Source organism: Callorhinus ursinus, unplaced genomic scaffold (assembly GCF_003265705.2).
Source record: "Callorhinus ursinus isolate GAN/ISIS: 27379988/994484 unplaced genomic scaffold, GSC_fseal_2.0 scaffold3, whole genome shotgun sequence".
Lineage (NCBI taxonomy): Eukaryota > Metazoa > Chordata > Mammalia > Carnivora > Otariidae > Callorhinus > Callorhinus ursinus.
Window position 1 is genome coordinate 79,849,654 of NW_027397065.1, and position 19,007 is coordinate 79,868,660.

General features: G+C 47.1%; 1 protein-coding gene across 2 annotated transcripts in view; it reads left to right on the forward strand.

Annotated features, from left to right (window-relative positions):
* MYO10 (myosin X) overlaps window positions 1-17,874 on the forward strand; it is a 207,049-nt gene extending 189,175 nt beyond the window's left edge. The window contains exons 29-41 of one of the 2 annotated variants that reach the window (XM_025867451.2): window positions 2,014-2,107; window positions 2,838-2,893; window positions 4,688-4,830; window positions 5,106-5,300; window positions 6,669-6,826; window positions 9,283-9,406; window positions 9,890-10,187; window positions 10,785-10,992; window positions 11,798-11,934; window positions 12,707-12,827; window positions 13,200-13,652; window positions 15,779-15,970; window positions 17,319-17,874. In XM_025867451.2, coding sequence (XP_025723236.1) covers window positions 2,014-2,107; window positions 2,838-2,893; window positions 4,688-4,830; window positions 5,106-5,300; window positions 6,669-6,826; window positions 9,283-9,406; window positions 9,890-10,187; window positions 10,785-10,992; window positions 11,798-11,934; window positions 12,707-12,827; window positions 13,200-13,652; window positions 15,779-15,970; window positions 17,319-17,420 — 2,281 coding nt within the window. In that variant the 3' untranslated portion in view covers window positions 17,421-17,874. The remainder of the gene's footprint in view (window positions 1-2,013; window positions 2,108-2,837; window positions 2,894-4,687; window positions 4,831-5,105; window positions 5,301-6,668; window positions 6,827-9,282; window positions 9,407-9,889; window positions 10,188-10,784; window positions 10,993-11,797; window positions 11,935-12,706; window positions 12,828-13,199; window positions 13,653-15,778; window positions 15,971-17,318) is intronic. The other variant, XM_073891075.1, reaches the window with a different exon arrangement.
* The last annotated feature ends 1,133 nt before the right edge of the window (window positions 17,875-19,007 follow it).

The window sequence follows — 19,007 nt, forward strand, 5'->3', positions numbered from 1 at the left end:
GCTTTGTGAGCCACAGGGCTGTGTTGGAGGTATCTGTCCTCCCCCAGCCATGCCAGGGAGCATCTTCAGTCTATAACCTTTACTTTTGAGCTCCAAAATCATTCGAATCTTGTAATGAATTCTCAGTGTCTTTCACTACTATCCCTTTGCCCTTTGAATGTTTGAGTTGATAGAGCACCATGGTAGCATCATTAAGGGCAAAGAAAATAATTCTTCCCATGGGAACAAACTAAAACCCTGCTTGGATCCATAAATTATGACACAGACTGGAAAAACAAGCAAACCTGGAATTATAGCTCCGTCATTCCATCTGGGACTCCTAGAGACCGCCTGTGGTTGGTTGTGGTCTGTGGAATGCCTGCAGCTTCTCAGCTGAATTATAGGCCCAGCGTTTGGGAGCCATCTTCTCTTTTTTGTGCCATAACGAACCTGCTAAATTTAACATTGGGTTTTTTTTTTTTTTTAAGTAGGCTCCACACCCAGCATGGAGCCCAGGGTGGGGCTTGAACTCCCGACCCTGAGATTAAGACCTGAGCTGAGATCAAGAGTCAGATGCTTAACCAACTGAGCCATCCAGGGGCCCCAAGATTTGAGATAGTTGAACTGAGGACTTCTTTTCTTGACCAGTAGAACACTTTTTTTTAAAATTCCTTTTCAGATGGAGTTACACTTGATTCAGGAGGAGAAATTTGTAAATTTCAGAGTGTCACCTGAACAGAATGAAAGCCCAGCAAATTTTATTTGTGTGCATGCGCACGCGCGTGTGTGTGGGTGTGAGGGAGGGAGAGAGAGATCCCATGTGGCCTACATCTTGAACATACGTGTTTTTCAGTGTTTGGGAAATTTTTGAGCTTCATAAAACAGTGACTTAAGTCTTGCCTTTGAGTTAATCAGAATTGATGAAGCAAGTGTATATTGAGATGTTTCCCTTGGTTTCCCTAGGAATCTGTTGACGTTGCCTATTTTCAAGCTCTTAGTCACATTTTTCCCCTTTAGGAATCACAGGAGATGGATTTTAGTGCTTTGCTATAGAGACATGACTTAAATGTGTAGAAACACATTTTTTGCTTAAATATCCCGTCATAGACACCAAATACTTTGTCCTCTGCCGTACTTAGTAGGAGCGTGTATATATGTCTTATTAGCGTCTGCAGGAGAAGGCTGTCCCTAGCATCTCACATTTGGCACCTCCTACATTTTATAGTTGCTTGATAAATGTTGGAGGGATGGATGGATGGATGGACAGACGGATGTGTGGCTATTTGTATTTCTCAATTTTTCCTCAAGCCTATATTGTATTTCAAGGTACATCATGACTTTTGTTCAGCTTGACTTTTCTGGGGTTGACCTGTTTTCCTTTGTTGTTTGATTCTAATGAGGCTGTAAGTGAGAAAACTCATTTGAGGTGAAGATAGAAGAGTTCTCCAGTCAAAAAAACCTTTCCACTTTGTACTTCAAGCAGTTGTTTCCTGTTTCCAGCTTTCCTATGGTTTTATTCTTACTTAGGTAGAAATCCTATCAGGTGGCTGAAAACCCCATCCTGGAAACGAGCTGGGAAGATCGACCTCACTGGCCATCTTGAGATGGTGCTCTGACAACATTGGCCTTCTTACCTTGGAATTTACTTTTAAGAAATGAAAAGGCACTTGAATATTCCCTAGGTTATAGATAACATCCTCAATAAAGATCCTTGATATAAGTGTTTTGGGTGGCACTTAGGATTTCATCGTCCTCCATTCACTGTCTAGAGGTCTGGGGGCAGCTGGAGGAGAGGATCTCCTGTTGATCTGAAATTGCAGCAGCTGGTATCTAAAGCACTGTGGCTGCTGCTTCTACCTTTGCCCATTGGTAGCATGAAACCCACGTTTACCCACGAGGAGTGTAGACAGATTAAAAACAAAGTTGCTCAGAGGAAATGTCATTTTTACAGAGAATGTGGAGAAGGGCGTCGGTCACCGTGTTGCCAATCCAGCCGTTGGCCTCTCCTTGACAGTCACTCTCTCCTTCCCACAGCCAGTGGTTCAGCGTGCTGAGCCAGGTCCATGCATCCACCGACCAGGAGATCCGGGAGATGCACGACGAGCAGGCGAACCCACAAAATGCCGTGGTGCGTGAGCGTCGCAGGGTGGAGGGAGACATCCCCAGGGAGGCGAGGGGCCTGGGAATTTCTAGACAATCTAAAGTAAAAGTGTAATAATTAAAGGAATATTTTGTTTGAAAATCATGCAGGAAAACAGAATTCGTTGAAGAAGATTATAAGTAGTAACAGATTCCAGTCCTCCTGCTTTAAACCGTTACAAGAACACCAACAACAAAAAAATCCCGAGTTTTATGAAATCATGAAAGCACATCATACTTCCCTTCAGAGGCCTTAGTGAATTCGAACTTGTGTTCTTTCAGGCTTCACTCTATGCTGGACACGTAGAGAACCATACAATCATATTTTAGAAATAAAGTTTTCTTTTCTCCGAAGAACACGTCAAAGTTTCTTAGTGGAGTACGTCTAAATTTAGGGATGGGTCCTAGTGTAAGGAAATCTGTACGTTGAAAGAAGTTTGAAACACTTTTCACTGAAAGTATCTGAAAAACAAGATAAAGATTCATTTATAATTTTTTTTTAAATGAGTGAACTGTAGATTCTGCCCGGTCTGGAGTAGAGACTGTCTGTACTCACCAACTGAAGGGGGACCTTTCTTAGATAGCCATTATTTTACAGTTAATGCGGAAAGGAGGAGTGCTTTTTGTTTGCTTCTTTAGAGAGCCGTAACCTAGGGATGTTATGGTCATATGTGCTGTTCTTAAGTGGTTCTCTTTCCCCCGTTTTTGCTCCTTTCCAGGGCACTTTGGATGTGGGGCTGATTGATTCCGTGTGTGCCTCCGATAGCCCCGATAGGTAAGTTGGGATGTGACTCTTAGCAGATGCAATTAGTAACCTGCAGCCTCCCCCAGCTCTCTCTGCTTCTGGGCCACTTTCTTCTTTTCTGGGCCATGAAATGATTCTGGGCTGTGTGTTGACACCTGGTCAGTCCCAGGCTTCTTTCTTTGTGCCCAGTTTTACACCATCCAGAAGTCTTGCTCTCTGGGTACCTCTGAGATGCTGGGGGAGACTGTGGAAACCTAATTTAAACAGTCAATTAAAAACATACGCACAAGAGGAATATCCTTCATTTGGATACAGGGATCGATCCAGGATTCACGGAGGAAGAAAATGTCTGCTTAGGAAAACAGTATTCCAGCATAGGGAAGGGTGTCTTTCCCTTTTCTAAACTTAATAATGAACTTAAAAAAGATTTGATTGTAACTTGTATGTAGATTATTAATAAATTAAACCACAAAGATTTTTCCTTGACATTTCCACCTTATGTGTGCCCTTACGGTAGCATGTTTGGGTTTTGGTTTTTTTTTTTTTTTTTTTTTTTTTTGAAGGGAAATCAGCTTCATGGATGCCCTCAGGACTCTGTGCTATTGACCTTTTGTCTTTATCTTCTCTATTTTTCGTCACTGCTGTTTGAATTCCGAGTAAGAATCAAAATTGGCTTCTGCCTTCAGGAGCATAGCTTTAGAAGGTGAATAGAAATGTATTCCAATTGACAAGAAAAATGGTGCCAACTAGGCAGAATTATGTGGAGTCTTCATCAGCCCCTTGACAGAGGCTCTTCTGAATCATAGACCCTTTATTTCTGGTATCGCCCTGCGCCATCCTACACCTGGCTCGGAGACCTTAACAAGTATGTTTTGTCAGTGGCCCAGGTTTTATTCCGAGGGTCAGGTTCCCACCCTCTTTACATCTGTCTCCTCCTAAACCCCTTCTCTGTAGCAGGCTGGGTATATGAGGACCCATGCGTAGAACTTGCCATCACTGCTCAGACCCTTCTCTCCCTCAAGTGCCTTCCCTTCTCCCTTCCGGACTATAGAAAAGTCTTTTGTTTTGAAAGAGCACCCGTCTTTCCCTGTCTACTACAGTCCCGTTAATCTTGCTTTTTCTTGAAATTCTGCAGCACTTAGGTGCTGTAAACATTTGAAAACCTGTAAGAAATCATTCACAGTCACTAGCTTAAGTGGTTAGATGCAGGAATTAGTAGGAGCAAGGGCCTAGGAGAGACTCGGCATTGCCAGACAAAGAGATGGGGGAGAAAGTAAATTTCCATTATTATGTTACCCCTGATTGGGAAATGAGCCTTTGCTAGATTGCTTTGAACACATGGACCCAGGTGGCTTTTTGTAGCAAGCATAATCGAGTGCATAAGATGTTCCATTTACACCTATTTACTGATCTTCTTTTATTATTGGTGTCTGACATTTCATTACCGACCCACAGAAATATCATCCAAGGCAATACCCAGAGGCAGAAAGAAATTTTCTCTGGAGAGGCATCAAAAAAAATTTTCCCCCACTGTCACCTTATTGAGCTTTCCCTGAACCGAGTGTCATCTGGAAAGTTTTGCATGAAGAAATCTTTCCCCTTCCAGGGCCTTCAGAATGTGTGGCTCCAACTTTAAAGGTTAATGATGCAGAAAATAAATCTTGCAGAAATGAGCAAGAGTTGCCTTAGCATAAAAATACAAACAGCACTGCAGTTTTCAATCCCTGTGACCATACGCCAGGAAAAAGGCATTTGATCTTGGTTCAGACAGGTGATGCTGCCGGTAGAGCTAAGTCTTTGCTTCCTTCCCGCCCTGTTGCTCAGACCCAATTCGTTTGTGATCATCACGGCCAACCGGGTCCTCCACTGTAACGCGGATACGCCGGAGGAGATGCATCACTGGATAACGCTGCTGCAGAGATCCAAGGGGGACACCAGAGTGGAGGGCCAGGAATTTATTGTGAGAGGTGACTGCCACCACGGCTTTGCTTTGTCATGGAGCTCTGTTTTCCTTTGCGTAGATACTGCAGCATTTCCCGCGTGAGCAGCTTTTCTGAGGAATTTTGACTCTTGGAGTTGCTTTAAAAAAAAAAAAAAAAATCACGTAAGAAGTAGTCATGGATGGCCCTTTCCAGCTAATATGTAGAAGTAGGACCCACCCGTAAGCCTCCCGCAAATTATTACTTGGTATTTGGGGTTTCTCGTTGTCGTTTTTAATTGACATTTTAATCTCTCTTTCCAGGGTGGTTGCACAAAGAAGTAAAAAACAGTCCAAAAATGTCTTCACTGAAACTAAAAAAGCGGTGGTTTGTGCTCACCCACAATTCCTTGGATTACTACAAGAGCTCCGAGAAGAATGCTCTGAAATTGGGCACGTTGGTCCTCAATAGCCTCTGCTCGGTGGTGCCTCCGGACGAGAAGATCTTCAAAGAGACAGGTAACAGGGCCCCGTGCCCGATACGAGCCTGGCTTTGCTCCGCCCAAGGGAATGAGTTTGCTGCCTGGGGTGTGTGCCGCGGTTTTCCCCCCAAAAGAAGCTCATTTCTTGATTTATCTTCTGAGGCCATCTGTGGTTAGCTCTGTGGATACTTAATATTGAACCCATAGTAAAGAGCTCCTGCTTAATTGAGTTACACAGGTGTTCTTAGGACAATCACACAAAAACAAAGATTCTCCTGTGGCAAGCTCTTTTCCATGCCTGTGTGGGTGAGAGTCCTGACACAGCCCAAGAAGGCTCAATCCTGACTGTCCCTGAGCTTATTAACCTGGAATAAAAAGCAGTCATGTTAGCTTAGTTTTATTCTTGTCAGTATTATGAAAATATTTCTCGATTGAGTTTTGTTGCTAGTTATGATTTTGTTTTTGTTTTTGGGTTTTTTTTAAGATTTTTTTATTTGAGAGCGCACATGAGCAGGGGGGAGGGACAGAGGCAGAGGGAGAAGCAGGCTCCCCTCTGAGCAAGGAGCCGGATCTGGGGCTTGATCCCAGGACCCTGGGATCATGACCCGAGCCAAAGACGGTCGCTTAACCGACTGAGCCACCCAGGCGCCCAGATTTTATGCTTTTTTAAAAATAGCTCCTCTGTTCCAAATGACCGCTTGTTTCAGGACACACACACACACTGCTTGCTTAGCAGAAGTGCTTTCTTCTCAAGGGAGAGTCTAAGGAAAGGAAACAAACAGGAAGGGAGAAGGAGCATCAGAAAAGGAGGGGAAGCATTGTCACTTTGGTTCCAGACCCGTGAAAGCGACTTAGTTTCTGCCTATTTTTCTTTCAGAGCAAATGTTACCATTTCTTTATTTTTAAAGATTTTTTTTTTTTTTTAATTAGAGGGCGCGCGAGAGCATGAGCAGGGAGAGCGGCAGGCAGAGGGAGAGGGAGAGGGAGAAGCAGGCTCCATGCGAGCAGGGAGCCGGACGCAGGGCTCCATCCCAGGACCCCCGGATCGTGACCTGAGCCGAAGGCAGCCGCTTAACCCACTGAGCCGCCCAGGCAACCCCTGTTGTACCATTGATATATTTAATCCCGGGTTTCATTGTTTTATGTTTGTCTTTGCATCTCATCCCGAAGCTCCTTGTGTGGGTGGATAGGTGGGTTACCTCGCACACTTGGGAATTCAGCGAGAATTGTTGAATTGGGTAACGAGAAGGGCTCCCAACGCCCGCTTGCCGGGTTGCCCCGTTGAGGGGTTGCCAGGGTGCCCAGTTGCCGGGTTGCCCCGTTGAGGGGTTGCCGGGGTTGCCCGGTTGCCCGGCGGCGCGCCGTGGTGCGGAGGGTGACGCGCTGCGTGTGTGCTCTGCCGCAGGCTACTGGAACGTCACCGTGTACGGTCGCAAGCACTGCTACCGGCTCTACACCAAGCTGCTCAACGAGGCCACCAGGTGGTCCAGCGCCATCCAGAATGTGACAGACACCAAGGCCCCGATCGACACTCCCACCCAGCAGCTGATTCAGGACATCAAGGTATGGCGGACCTAAGCTCATGGGCTGGGTCCCGGTAGCTCACGGATTCCCACCCCACCCCCCCTTGGAACATTGGGACATCCGGTCAAGCTCCATTTTTATTCCATGAACAAAACTAACTTTTGATTAATTTTCTGTTAGAATATTGCGGCTTTTAGAAATCGAAATGTGAGTGCTTAGGTGAAATTTGACACTAAAAGTACTTTGTCTTCAGGGAGGCGTCAGATGATGCTGCCGAGGCAAACCCGGATGTTGGATGGTCTGTGGTTTGGGGTGTAGGGCTCCCCATCCCAGGGACATGGTGTGACCTGTGTGGGGATGACCTGCTGCCACAGGATGCCCTTGAGCTCTGGGGTGGGGAACTTCTTGGAGCAACACAGTAATTCTCCTCTTACTGTATAGTGACCGGACCACACAGCGGGCATCACCAGCAACCTGGATTGGTCTAGAAAACTTGGAATCTTTTATTAGGCACCTCCAAACTCACAGGAAGCTTCCAAGTCTCTGGACCAACACTGACACTGTTAAATTGTAATTCCCTTTTCATAAAGATGAATTGCTCAGGGAGTATACATTGAACGGATAATTACATGGCAGCCATGCACGGAGATGCCACACTCATTTTTCAGGAATGGAAACAGAGACGTGGAATATTCCGGTTGCGTTGTTCACGTAGCTGGTCAGTCCCTGATGCAGAACCAGGTCAAGGGGATTATTTTTACTGCTGTTCCTCTTAGTTACCATCAGATAGATTCCCAATACCAAGCAAAGAGCTGGAACAGTGACAGAAAAGATTTGAGAATGCTAGCAAGACAGGTGTTTACTGATCTACATCAAAGGAAATTAGCTCACAGATCCAGGAGGCAAGGTAGACTTCGCGGAGGTGGGAGAGGGTCTAATATGTCCATAGGATATCATTTCCCACTGAATTCAAGTCTGCCTGTGGATTCCAAAGTGGTGTATTTTCTGGGTATTTGGAGCTAAATTCCATGAAGTCAGGTATTCTCCAAAACTCTGCAGAGCTTTCCATGAAACCCAGGATGCTAAATACTAGCAATTTCATTTCTAGCATTAAAAAAAGTTTGAAGGTTTGTTTTTTTTTTTTTGAGAAAGCGAAAACACATCACTGAACTTTCTCTTCAAAGCTGTGTCTTATCTATTCTTACATTCTCTAATTTGAAATCTGTCATTAAAAGAGTACAGAATTTTCCAAATATGGAACAGTCCTTTTTTAAAAATTAGGTTGCCCTAATTAAGCCCATACAGAATTGTTGAAATAAAGTTTTTTTTTTTCCTGGCTTTCAATTGGGTGTTATTAAAGGAGTTTCATAGTGGAAATTACCACGATAGAATGATTTATTACCTCTCCTCCAACTTTTCTGTTTATTTAACGTTCTAAAAGGAACTTTGCCTTTTTCGAATCCCAAATTAACATTTTAAGAGCATAAGTACATGATGAATTTCTACGAAGGGATCTCTTAAATTTCAGGAAAGAGGTTAGGCATGTTGAACAGTCTCTCTAATAACATATCAACGTGTAATTTTCAGGTATAGAGAAAATACAGAAGATCAAGTAAAGAATGAAAACAATGTATTTTTTAAGCAAATTATAGATGAAAATACATGGTTTGCTAAATGTTTGATGGCTAAATAGCAAAAGAACTTTAATTTTTTGAAGTATATATAATCTTCAGGGGAAAATATATACACATGAAATGAACAGAATGAGCTGTGTGGGAAAAATGTGATTTGTGATTTGTCTTCAGACGGATTGTGGGTGTCTTCGTGCTTGAATTTTTTTTTTTAAAGATTTGAGAGAGAGAGTGCACGGGCAGAGGGAGGGGGAGAGGGAGAAGCAGACTCCCCACTGAGTACAGAGCCAGACTCTGGGGTCGAGCTCACAACTTTGAGATCATGACCTGAGCCGAAACCAAGAGACGGATGCTTAACCCAACGGAGCCACCCAGGTGCCCCAGAATTATCATTTTTAAGTAGGCTGCATGCCCAGCATGGAACCCAACATGGGGCTTGAACTTACAACGCTGAGATCAAGACCTGAGCTGAGATCAAGAGTAGGATGCTTAACCAACCACCCAGGTGCCTCTGTGCTTGAAATTATTAACGCTAGATTCTCTAGTATCTCATGGATGCTTTAGACTCTGGAAAATGTTCATGTGTGGGAGAACACAGATGCTGGGGCACCTGGGTGGCTCAGTCGGTTAAGCTCCTACTCTCTTGATTTCAGCTGAGGTCATGATCTCAGGGTTGTGAGATCGAGCCCATGTTGGCTCCACTCTGGGCATGGAGTCAGCTTGAGATTCTCTTTCTCTACCCCTCCCCACCTGCTCGTGCTCTAAAAAAAATTTTAAGAAAAAAGGAATACAGATGCTTTTGTTCTTGTACACGCGTGTGTTTTAGATAAGCTTGCTTGCTTTACCGGGTCCTCTGTTTTCAAGGAGAACTGCCTAAACTCCGACGTGGTGGAGCAGATTTACAAGCGGAACCCCATCCTCCGCCACACGCACCACCCCCTGCACTCCCCGCTGCTGCCCCTGCCCTACGGAGACATAAACCTGAACTGTGAGTGCCCGGCCCCTCCCATACTCCGCGGTGGACACGATTCTGTTCGCCCTCGTCACTCCTTAGCTTGGTCACGTAGCGTTGTTGCCTGTGGTGATGTATGCATTGTTGAACTAAAAGAACCATTTTAAAGGGAGGCAGGAAATGCCAGCCCTCCTGCGAACTCAGAGTTGCCTGAATTTACTAGAGAACCAGATCCTGAGAGTCTTACATTACAAATCGGGAACCTGTTTGGCAACCAACCAACTTTTTAAGCAAGCATTTTGTAGAATAAAATAGTTCAGTTTTATAACAAAACAGCATAACTTGCCCACCTCTGTGTTTTGACCGCGTTGTTTGCCTGATTTGAAGGTTCAGGGAACGTGGCAAGCACCGCGTCACGAAGCTGTCTATCCCCATTCCTTCCCCTTGTGTGTCTGCTGCTCAGATTGTAGCAAGACCAGGCCCTTCGTGTAAAGGCTTCTGTGTGTGTTCTTCTCCTAGTGCTCAAAGACAAAGGCTACACCACCCTTCAGGATGAAGCCATCAAGATCTTCAATTCCCTCCAGCAACTGGAAGCCATGTCTGACCCCATCCCCATAATCCAGGGCATCCTGCAGACGGGGCATGACCTCCGCCCTCTGCGGGACGAGCTGTTCTGCCAGCTCATCAAGCAGACCAACAAAGTGCCCCATCCGGGCAGCGTGGGCAACCTCTGCAGCTGGCAGATCCTGACGTGTCTGAGCTGCACCTTCTTGCCGAGCCGGGGGATCCTCAAGTACCTCCGCTTCCATCTGAGAAGGTACGAGACGGCCCGAGCCGGGCGCTCACGCAGGTGCCGTGTGGCCATGTGGCTCGGAGGGTGAGGATGGGAAACAGAAGACGCCTAGTGTGGTCGCAGACCTCTGGGTCACACTTGTGGGTCCCTTGAACCAGCCGACACTGGGTCAGCGTCCTCTCTAAGCCAAGCCGCACAAGGCTGTGGCAGGGACCGGGTCCCTTTCAGTGTAGTGTCCTAACGTCTAAGACGTGGAGTCCATTTAATTACCACCACCTGTATAAATGGGGTTGGGGGGAAGCCTGGATATTTGGATCCAGATCAAATAGGTAGAAACATTCTGATTCAGACTGACGACCCACGGAAAAAAGATTTTCATCCAGCGTTATGAGACGTGGCTCTCAGCAGCCTGCAGCTGCTCCCCCTACCCAGCCCTGGCTCACTGGGATTTTTTTGTTTGTTTGTTTGCATTTAAACAAAACCACAGAAAGCGGCTGGTGTTTGCTCTGCACCATGGGGGGCCCCCTCGGTGCCTTCGTGGGCGGTGCGTTGAAAGCATCGGGCTCCCAGACGCCAGCCAGCCTCAGTCTAGCAATTAACAGTGAAGTGTTTGTCTCCTAGGATACGGGAACAGTTTCCAGGAACCGAGATGGAAAAATACTCCCTCTTCATTTATGAATCTCTCAAGAAAACCAAATGCAGAGAGTTTGTGCCTTCCCGAGATGAAATAGAAGCTCTGATCCATAGGCAGGAAATGACGTCCACGGTGTATTGCCACGGGGGAGGCTCCTGCAAGATTACCATCAACTCCCACACCACAGCCGGGGAGGTGAGGGAGAAGCCCCTGTCTGATACCTAACTGCCAATGCGCACAATCAGGAAGGTTGTACACGGTTAGGGGGGCTACCGCGTAGTTGTGATGTGCATAGTGCAGCAGCTCAATAAACAAGATGGAACCTACACCCAAACTCACGTCTCAAGAGATAAAAATAGGTATCAAAGATGAGTAGAAACACAGAAATTAAGCTGGTGCCAGAAGAGCTGAGACCTAGTCCTGCTAATGTAAGAAGCAGGTGCGTGTGGGTTTATCGTAGCATCTCTCCAATAAGTGGTCTCTGTTTGCCATGCAAATATCTACAATGATATGTCAGATGAGCACATTTTTTTTTCCTTTTTTAAAATTGAAATTTAGCATTCTAAAACCAATTGGCTAAAAGGAGTAGGGCAATAAAATCCAGAGAAGCTTCTGGCGTGGAAAGGAGAAACATCGGTGGAAGCCATTGTTTCTTGGAAGTTGATGAATGCATCCGATGAAAGAGGGGGCTTCAGTTTTCGTGTGCCGTTCCTACGAGTGTGGGTTTGCAAGAACTTTGCCTGGCATCTGTCTCTACCAGAGGGCAAAATGCTCTGCGTTCTTTTTTTTTTTTTTTTTTTTTTTTTTTACAAAGGCAAGAGAAATCTGATTTCTAGAGAACAATGGAAAAACAGCACTTTTGGAAATTCTGGGTGACCACACATGACAGTGGGGGGAGCTGCTTGGACCCTCTCATGCCGGCAGCTCCCTGGGGGCTCTGGCGAAGGCACATTCCAGAACCACATGCTAGAAGCTGAAGACCTCGGGGGGTATCTTGCAGGTGGTGGAGAAGCTGATCAGAGGCCTGGCCATGGAGGACAGCAGAAACATGTTTGCCTTGTTTGAGTACAACGGAAGCGTCGATAAAGCCATTGAAAGCCGAACCATCGTAGCAGACGTGTTAGCAAAGTTTGAAAAGTAAGTTCCTTCTCCCTGGAGTGCCAGCAAATGGAATAAATTAAGAGCAGGAGTTGAGGATCTGAATTTCCATTCGTTTTCAGCTTCAGTGTGCATTTGAGTTCCTATTTTTTTGTATTGAAGCATGTTTTAAGTTTTCATTTCCCCCTGCTGCCGGTTTTTCTTAATTCCTAGATAAAGCCCGTCTCAAATAAGACTCAGCTCACCATTGTATTTTTTACCCCATTCGTTCCGTCCCCTGTTGTACACACTGCCTCGGAATTTCCTGCTTCTAGGCTTTTCACTTGTCATTGGCTTCGAAACAGAGCCAGCAAACACAAGCAAACTCATACACTCTTCAAACTGCATTTTGTGTCTCATGCACCTGTAATATTTCATCTAGGACTTTCTTATCCCCTAAGTAGCACAAAAGATATTTCTGTTCAATATAAACACAGCCTCCATAATATTTGTGCTGATTTTTGTAAATATTGTAGTTTGAGGGTTAGTAAAGGGAATGAAGATAGAGCCTTTGTTTCTTTTCTTTCTACGGATTCAGCATAATGTTTAGCCGGTACTAATTTGACTGGGGCCTGCAGAAAATCCTTGTTAGCACAGTGTAATTGAAGGCTGCCCATTTGTTGTCTTAAGTGAGACCAAAATGAAAGCATGATTTTCACTTCTGGCTAAATACAGTTAGTAAAGAATGAGTCCTCTAAAGTCAACTCCTTGTGGCACCAAAAGGCCATTTCTCCTTTTGCTTTTTTGAACCTCCCTTGCCTTTTGTCCGTAGGCTGGCTGCCACATCAGAGGTGGGGGACCTGCCCTGGAAATTCTACTTCAAACTTTACTGCTTCCTGGACACAGACAACGTGCCAAAAGACAGCGTGGAATTTGCGTTTATGTTTGAGCAGGTAGAAGAACTTTCAGAAATGGATTCCTCTGCTGGGAACAGGGGTGAAACCTGTTCACACTCTTCCGAAGTTCGTGGTTGGTCCGGAGGGGTGAGGCATGGCGGTACATTTCCCAGCATGCCTGGGGCGGCTGCTCCATCATGCATCTCTAGAACGAAACCACAACACATGCTGTCTGAGGTCCTGTGCCAAGACCTGTTCTAGCTGGGAGGAGAGAAACATTAAGGGATAAAATATGTGTTAGATGCCGTCTGTGCTGGGGAGAGAGTTCAAGCAGCAAAGTAGGGGAGGGTTGTCAGGGAAGGTGACGTTGGAGGGAGATGCTGGATTTTGGGTCATACACCCCTAACGCTGCTGCCTGCTTCCTTTCAGGCTCACGAAGCGGTTATTCGCGGCCACTACCCAGCCCCTGAAGAGAACCTGCAGGTCCTTGCTGCCCTGCGGCTCCAGTACCTGCAGGGGGACTACTCGCTGCACGCCTCCGTGCCGCCCCTCGAGGACGTCTACTCCCTGCAGAGACTGAAGGCCCGCATCAGCCAGTCCACCAAAAGCTTCACCCCGTGCGAGCGGCTGGAGAAGCGGCGGACAAGCTTCCTGGAGGGGACGCTGAGGCGCAGCTTCCGGACAGGGTCTGTCGTCCGGCAGAAGGTCGAGGAGGAACAGATGCTGGACATGTGGATCAAGGAGGAGGTCTCCTCGGCTCGGGCCAGTATCATTGACAAATGGAAGAAGCTGCAGGGAATGGGCCAGGAACAGGCCATGGCCAAGTACATGGCCTTGATCAAGGAGTGGCCAGGCTACGGGTCAACGCTCTTCGATGTGGAGGTGAGGACTGACGGCTGCTTCTCGTTAGTGCGGCCGTGGCCAAGTCCATAGGGTGGGACGAGAAGATAGAGCCTTTGCTCTCTAGCCCCTTTTGTTAGAGCAACACCCCCTCCCATGCTTTACCATTAGCACACCCTCTCATCCACCCAAAGTTTTTTCCTCCCTTGTAGTAAATGCTTCCACTGTATTAGGAGTGAATGGAAAATTAAGAGGTCACCTAATTCTTAAATAATTTCTTTCTTACGGAAGCCACAGATCAATCCAATTAACAAGTGGCTGGTAAAAATCAGCATTTAAAATTTAAAAAAAATTTTTTTTAGAATTATGTACATGAAATTAGAAACTTTGGATGCAGTTGACCCCTGAACAATGCAGTTGAAGATCCGTGAATAACTTTTGACTTCCTAAAGGGTAACTACGAATAGCCTGCTCTTGACCGAAAGCCTGACCAATAACATAAACACTCAATTAACACATATTTTCCATGTTACATATTACATACATACTGTATTCTTACACTAGAGCTAGAGAAAAGAATATTGAGAGAATCCTAAGGAAGAGAATAATACATTTACAGCTCTCTACTGTATTAAAAAAAAAAAAAATCCACCTGTAAGTGGACCCTTGAAGTTCAAACCCATGTTGTCAAGGGTCAGCTATACCTGGATTTTACATTAGTTTTTTTCCCCATGAATATCTGTTTGCAGGGAAGAATTTTTTTCACGAATGGAATTTAGCCATTAGCGGTAACCCATACTCATTCATACCCCCCTTTTTTTTTTTTTTTAAGTAGACCATTTATTTATTGTTAAAGGTTTTACTTATTCATCTGTCAGAGAGCACAAGCTGGGGGAGCAGCGGGCAGAGGGAGCAGCAGACTCCCACTGAGCAGGGAGCCTGATGCGGGACTCATCTCAGGACCTTGGGATCATGATCTGAGCCAAAGGCAGACGCTTCACCAACTGAGCCGCCCAGGCGCCCCTTAAGTAAACCATTTCCTGAAAGGAAGTCTCACCAGTGCTCTAGATCAAGGCTTGGCAATCTGTGTGCCACATCCCGCCTGCCTTATCATGATTTATTGGAACACAGCTATATTCCTTCCCGTCTCTGCCTCCTCCGGCTGCTTTCACGCTAACATGGCAGCATTGCGCAGCCGTGACAGAGACCCCGTCCTTGGCCCATGACACCTAAAATATTGCCTCCCCGTCCCTTAATGGGTAAGTTTGCCAGCCCCTGGTCTAGATGAGCTTTCAAGTTTTCTTCTCACAATCCCATTCAGCATGTTTGGTATCTGATGCCTTTTAAATGAGGCTCTCTAAAAATCTAAGTATTGATTATATATTCCAAGATCCCTTCGTGGATTTTGATTGGATGCTATGTTTGGTTGCTGGGTTGGTTCAGTTAGGTTTGTTTCTAGGTGTAAATCAGGGGCTTTGTACAACACCTCCTCTTCTCGATGTCACTAATGTACATCCCTTATACCCGCTTCTCATCCCTGAATTGGGGCTCTTGTTTCCCAACACCAATCCATGCAGGGAAGCCCGTCGTTAAACCAGTGACATTCCTGTTACCTCCGTGCACACAGGAGGTCATTGCTGCGTCTTTCAAGAACCCTGTTTTCCCGGGCGCCTGAGCTGCTCAGTTGGTTAAGCGTCTGTCTTCGGCTCAGGTCATGATCCCAGGGGTCCTGGGATCGAGTCCTGCATCAGGCTCCGTGCTCAGCAGGGAGCCTGCTTCTCCCTCTGCCTGCCTCTCCCCCTGCTTGTGCTCTCTCTCTCGTCTCTCTGACAAAATCTTAAAGAAAAAAAAGGATTGGAGGCAGAGCTAGGGATAGGAGACTGGCTTCCACTGCTGGGTTTGCTGGGGCAGCCGTTGTCAATTTCCCCCGGAGTAAGGTTATCAACGGGTGGAGTCAAAGCCTGATGTCAGGATTCACCGATTGGGTTTTCCAAATGCCCAATATGGGTCAGCCAGTCAGAAATCAATCAGGCCTCCAATGGGGAGACCACATGTCCTCTTTCGGTTCCCCAGGTACATGCAGAACACCGTTTTGCATAGAGTGCCTGACTCAGCCTCTCCCACGGTCTCTGTTTCTTACTGCTTGCTGATGGGACTCTCGTCCACAGTGCAGGGAAGGCGGCTTCCCCCAGGACCTCTGGCTGGGCGTCAGCGCAGATGCTGTGTCTGTGTACAAGCGCGGGGAGGGAAGACCCTTGGAAGTCTTCCAGTACGAGCACATCCTCTCTTTCGGGGCGCCACTCGCAAACACGTACAAAATCGTGGTCGACGAGAGGGAGCTGCTCTTTGAAACCAGTGAGGTAAGAAGCCAGCCACGGAAATCATTTGTGGCCTTGACAAGAGAAATGCCCCATTTCCTGATGCCTTGGAGTAATTTTGACTGTTTTGCTTTAAAACATGAAAATACAGCATGGTGGTCCTTCCCAACTGTAGGTGCCCGGAGGGCCAAAATCGAATCCTCCCAAATTTCTTCTCTACCTCTGCAGCCAAGAAATTTGGTTCTGTTCTACCAGTGGGTCTTAACCACAGAGGAAAGGAAATGATGTAATGTCCAAAATATATATAGTGTGGCAAGGAAGCCTTGTGCCACTCAGCAGATGATGATGGCAGAGAATCGCAGCTGCAGGGAGCAAGGGGCATGACTGACCGCCCTGGGCGTCGCTAATTTTGGCTCACAAAGTCACCCAAAAAAAAGCCTCTCAATGTGTGTGCCCTCTGCTCCAAAGCTTAAAATGTAATCATCATCCTGATAAACCAAAAAGCCTAGTGAGGGCTCCTCTTAGGGAGCTGCTAGCAAGCAGAGGTAGAAAATGGAAATGAATGACCCACCAGCGTAGCTGTTGCTGTCAAGTCCTGGGGAGGTGGCAGTCTCACCGAGGCTGCAGTGCGGGAGGCGGACTAGGCTAACGGCCGGGGAGCAGGCACAAGGCAGAGGCGGCACCTTTGACCGGAGGGTCCCAGGCGCCCGGCTGCCAGGCCTGGCCGACTTCAGTAGACAGAGCCACCGTGGGGGGGTCTTTGATGGTGCCTGGTGTGATGCCCGTGACTGTGCCAACTGACATGGGGTGGGACTAGGAGGGAGGGGAGATGAGGGGAACAAGGCGGTTAGGACACCTTAAGAGGGATGCAGGCCAGCGTAAGGAGGGGCAGCCCCCCGCCCCCAGCCTCGCTCTGTTCTGCAGCTGCATCATGGGGCGGGGACACTGATGAGCCAGCGTTTACCAGCTGTGATCGTGGGCTCGGTCGTTCGCCAGTATTTTAAGCGGGGATAGTAATCCCAGCCCTGGTGATACCGACAGTGTCCTCGAGGTGGGTGGGTGGGTGTGTGTGGGTGTGGGTGTGTGTGTGTGTGCGTGCGCGCGTGCCGACAGTGTCCTCGAGGTGTGTGTGTGTAACCTGACAAGTGTACACCAGGCAGAATTGTCGTTTTCGTGTGAAAGAACCACCAGGTGGTGCCCACCGTATTCGGAAAAGCCACGCTTCCCCTGCCCGCTGACTGGGAAGCGGGAAAAGCCGCTGCAGGTGGAGTCCGGGACAGAACCGGAGCCGTGGATTCGTGCAGCGGGCTGTTGGCTTCGGCCCGGCCGACCGGGCCTCCCCTCCCCGCGCCCCCGCTGACCGCGCGCCCGTTCTCCTTCCCCTGCGCAGGTGGTGGACGTGGCCAAGCTCATGAAAGCCTACATCAGCATGATCGTGAAGAAACGCTACAGCACGTCGCGCTCCGTGAGCAGCCAGGGCAGCTCCAGGTGAAGGCAGGAAGGAGTCCACGCGTCTCCCACCTCCCGAGCTGCCGCCCTCTGGCCTGGGCCGGCGCCTGCGCAGAGCCAGGGCGGAGCCGCCCCGCCTCCCGGAAGCCCGTCGCCGGAGGGAGGGGCCTCCGAGGGTCCTTCCGCCCTCAACTTCCGCGAGCCTGTATGAAGCTGTCAACCTTAACAGTCAGCCCCCTTTCGAAAGCTTTACTACTCTTAGATGTCACATGCCTTAAAAAAGAGAGGACAAACACCCCTCCCCCCCGCCCAAGCAGCCAGAAGTGCCTTAACGTGTGGACCCAACACTAACTGACCTTAACTGTGCTACTGAAGGGAGAGGCCCCTCCCGCCATCTTGGGGGAGACTTACAACGCTTGGACGGGGAGGGGCGTTGATCCATCAATTCTGCACTAGCCTCCCAGCCTGATTTCCCTACTTTGGGGGAAGGTGAGGGAGCGGGGAGGGGGGACAGGGAGCACAAGGGGGCAGGATATTTTAGTCGGAGCGCTGCTGGCAGCCTTCCCTGCGGACGTAGATTTCACTACTTTGTTTCCTCGCTCACGTCTCTGTGCTTGCCTGTGCGTGCATGTGTTCATAAACTCATCACTTTAATCACTGTCTCAGCATTAAAAGCAAAGGGAAAAGAGGATGTGCAATGGTGTAAACAGTCTGTATATTTTAATAGTTCAGAGTTCTAGTCTTCAGTCGTTACTTTATAAGGTGGTTTTATTAACAGACCAGAATCCTGGATTTTCCTGTCTTTGCTGTATTTCGAAAACCACGTTTTGACTCCCTTGTGTTTTACGTGTAGCCAAGTCTGCACTGTGTCTGCTGTATTATAAACAGATATGCAGCCCATACAGATAATGGTATTTATAAACCACTCTTGACTCCAATGCTGTTTTTAGAACTATATGAAGTCCCTTTGGAGTCTTTAGTTTCTAAAAGATTTAAGTTAAAAAAACTAAAAATTTCTTTGAAGGTGAGTTTGTATCGCTCCAGGTAGATGACCATATGACCACGTCGGGTATGGTGGAAAGAAGCTTCATTCCCTAGGGGTGTAATGTGCGAGCGAATCTTGAAAGGACCCTGACCATATAAATGCCGAGGCTTTAAGAAAATACATTTTAGCCCAAGTTGATGATGATAGTCCAATAAGGTGCCTGTAAATAAATCAGCATTTATGACCAGAAGAAAAATAATCTGGTCCTGGACTTTTATTTTTATATGGAAAAAAGCTGTAAAGCCTTAGGCCAACTAAGTCTGCCCACAAAGAAAAAAAATTGCCTTACCTTTCCAGGACAGCCCTGCGAAATTGTTTGTTGGCTCAAAGAAAGTCTGACAATAAAAGATATTAGCTATCCTGCAGTGTGTTTTCTTGAGCAGGGGGACCTGAAATACATTACATTATGGGGTTCGGGTTTTTGTTGTTGGTTTGGTTTTAATGCTTTTGGCCTCAGTGTCGAAGCTGTGTGTTTCATAAGTTGATCACCAGGTCTTAAAGTGGACATGTAGAGACACAGCACGACTCCAAGGAAGCGGAGAAGATAAAAGAGAGGATTCCGTGAAACCCAGAAATCTAAGGCCT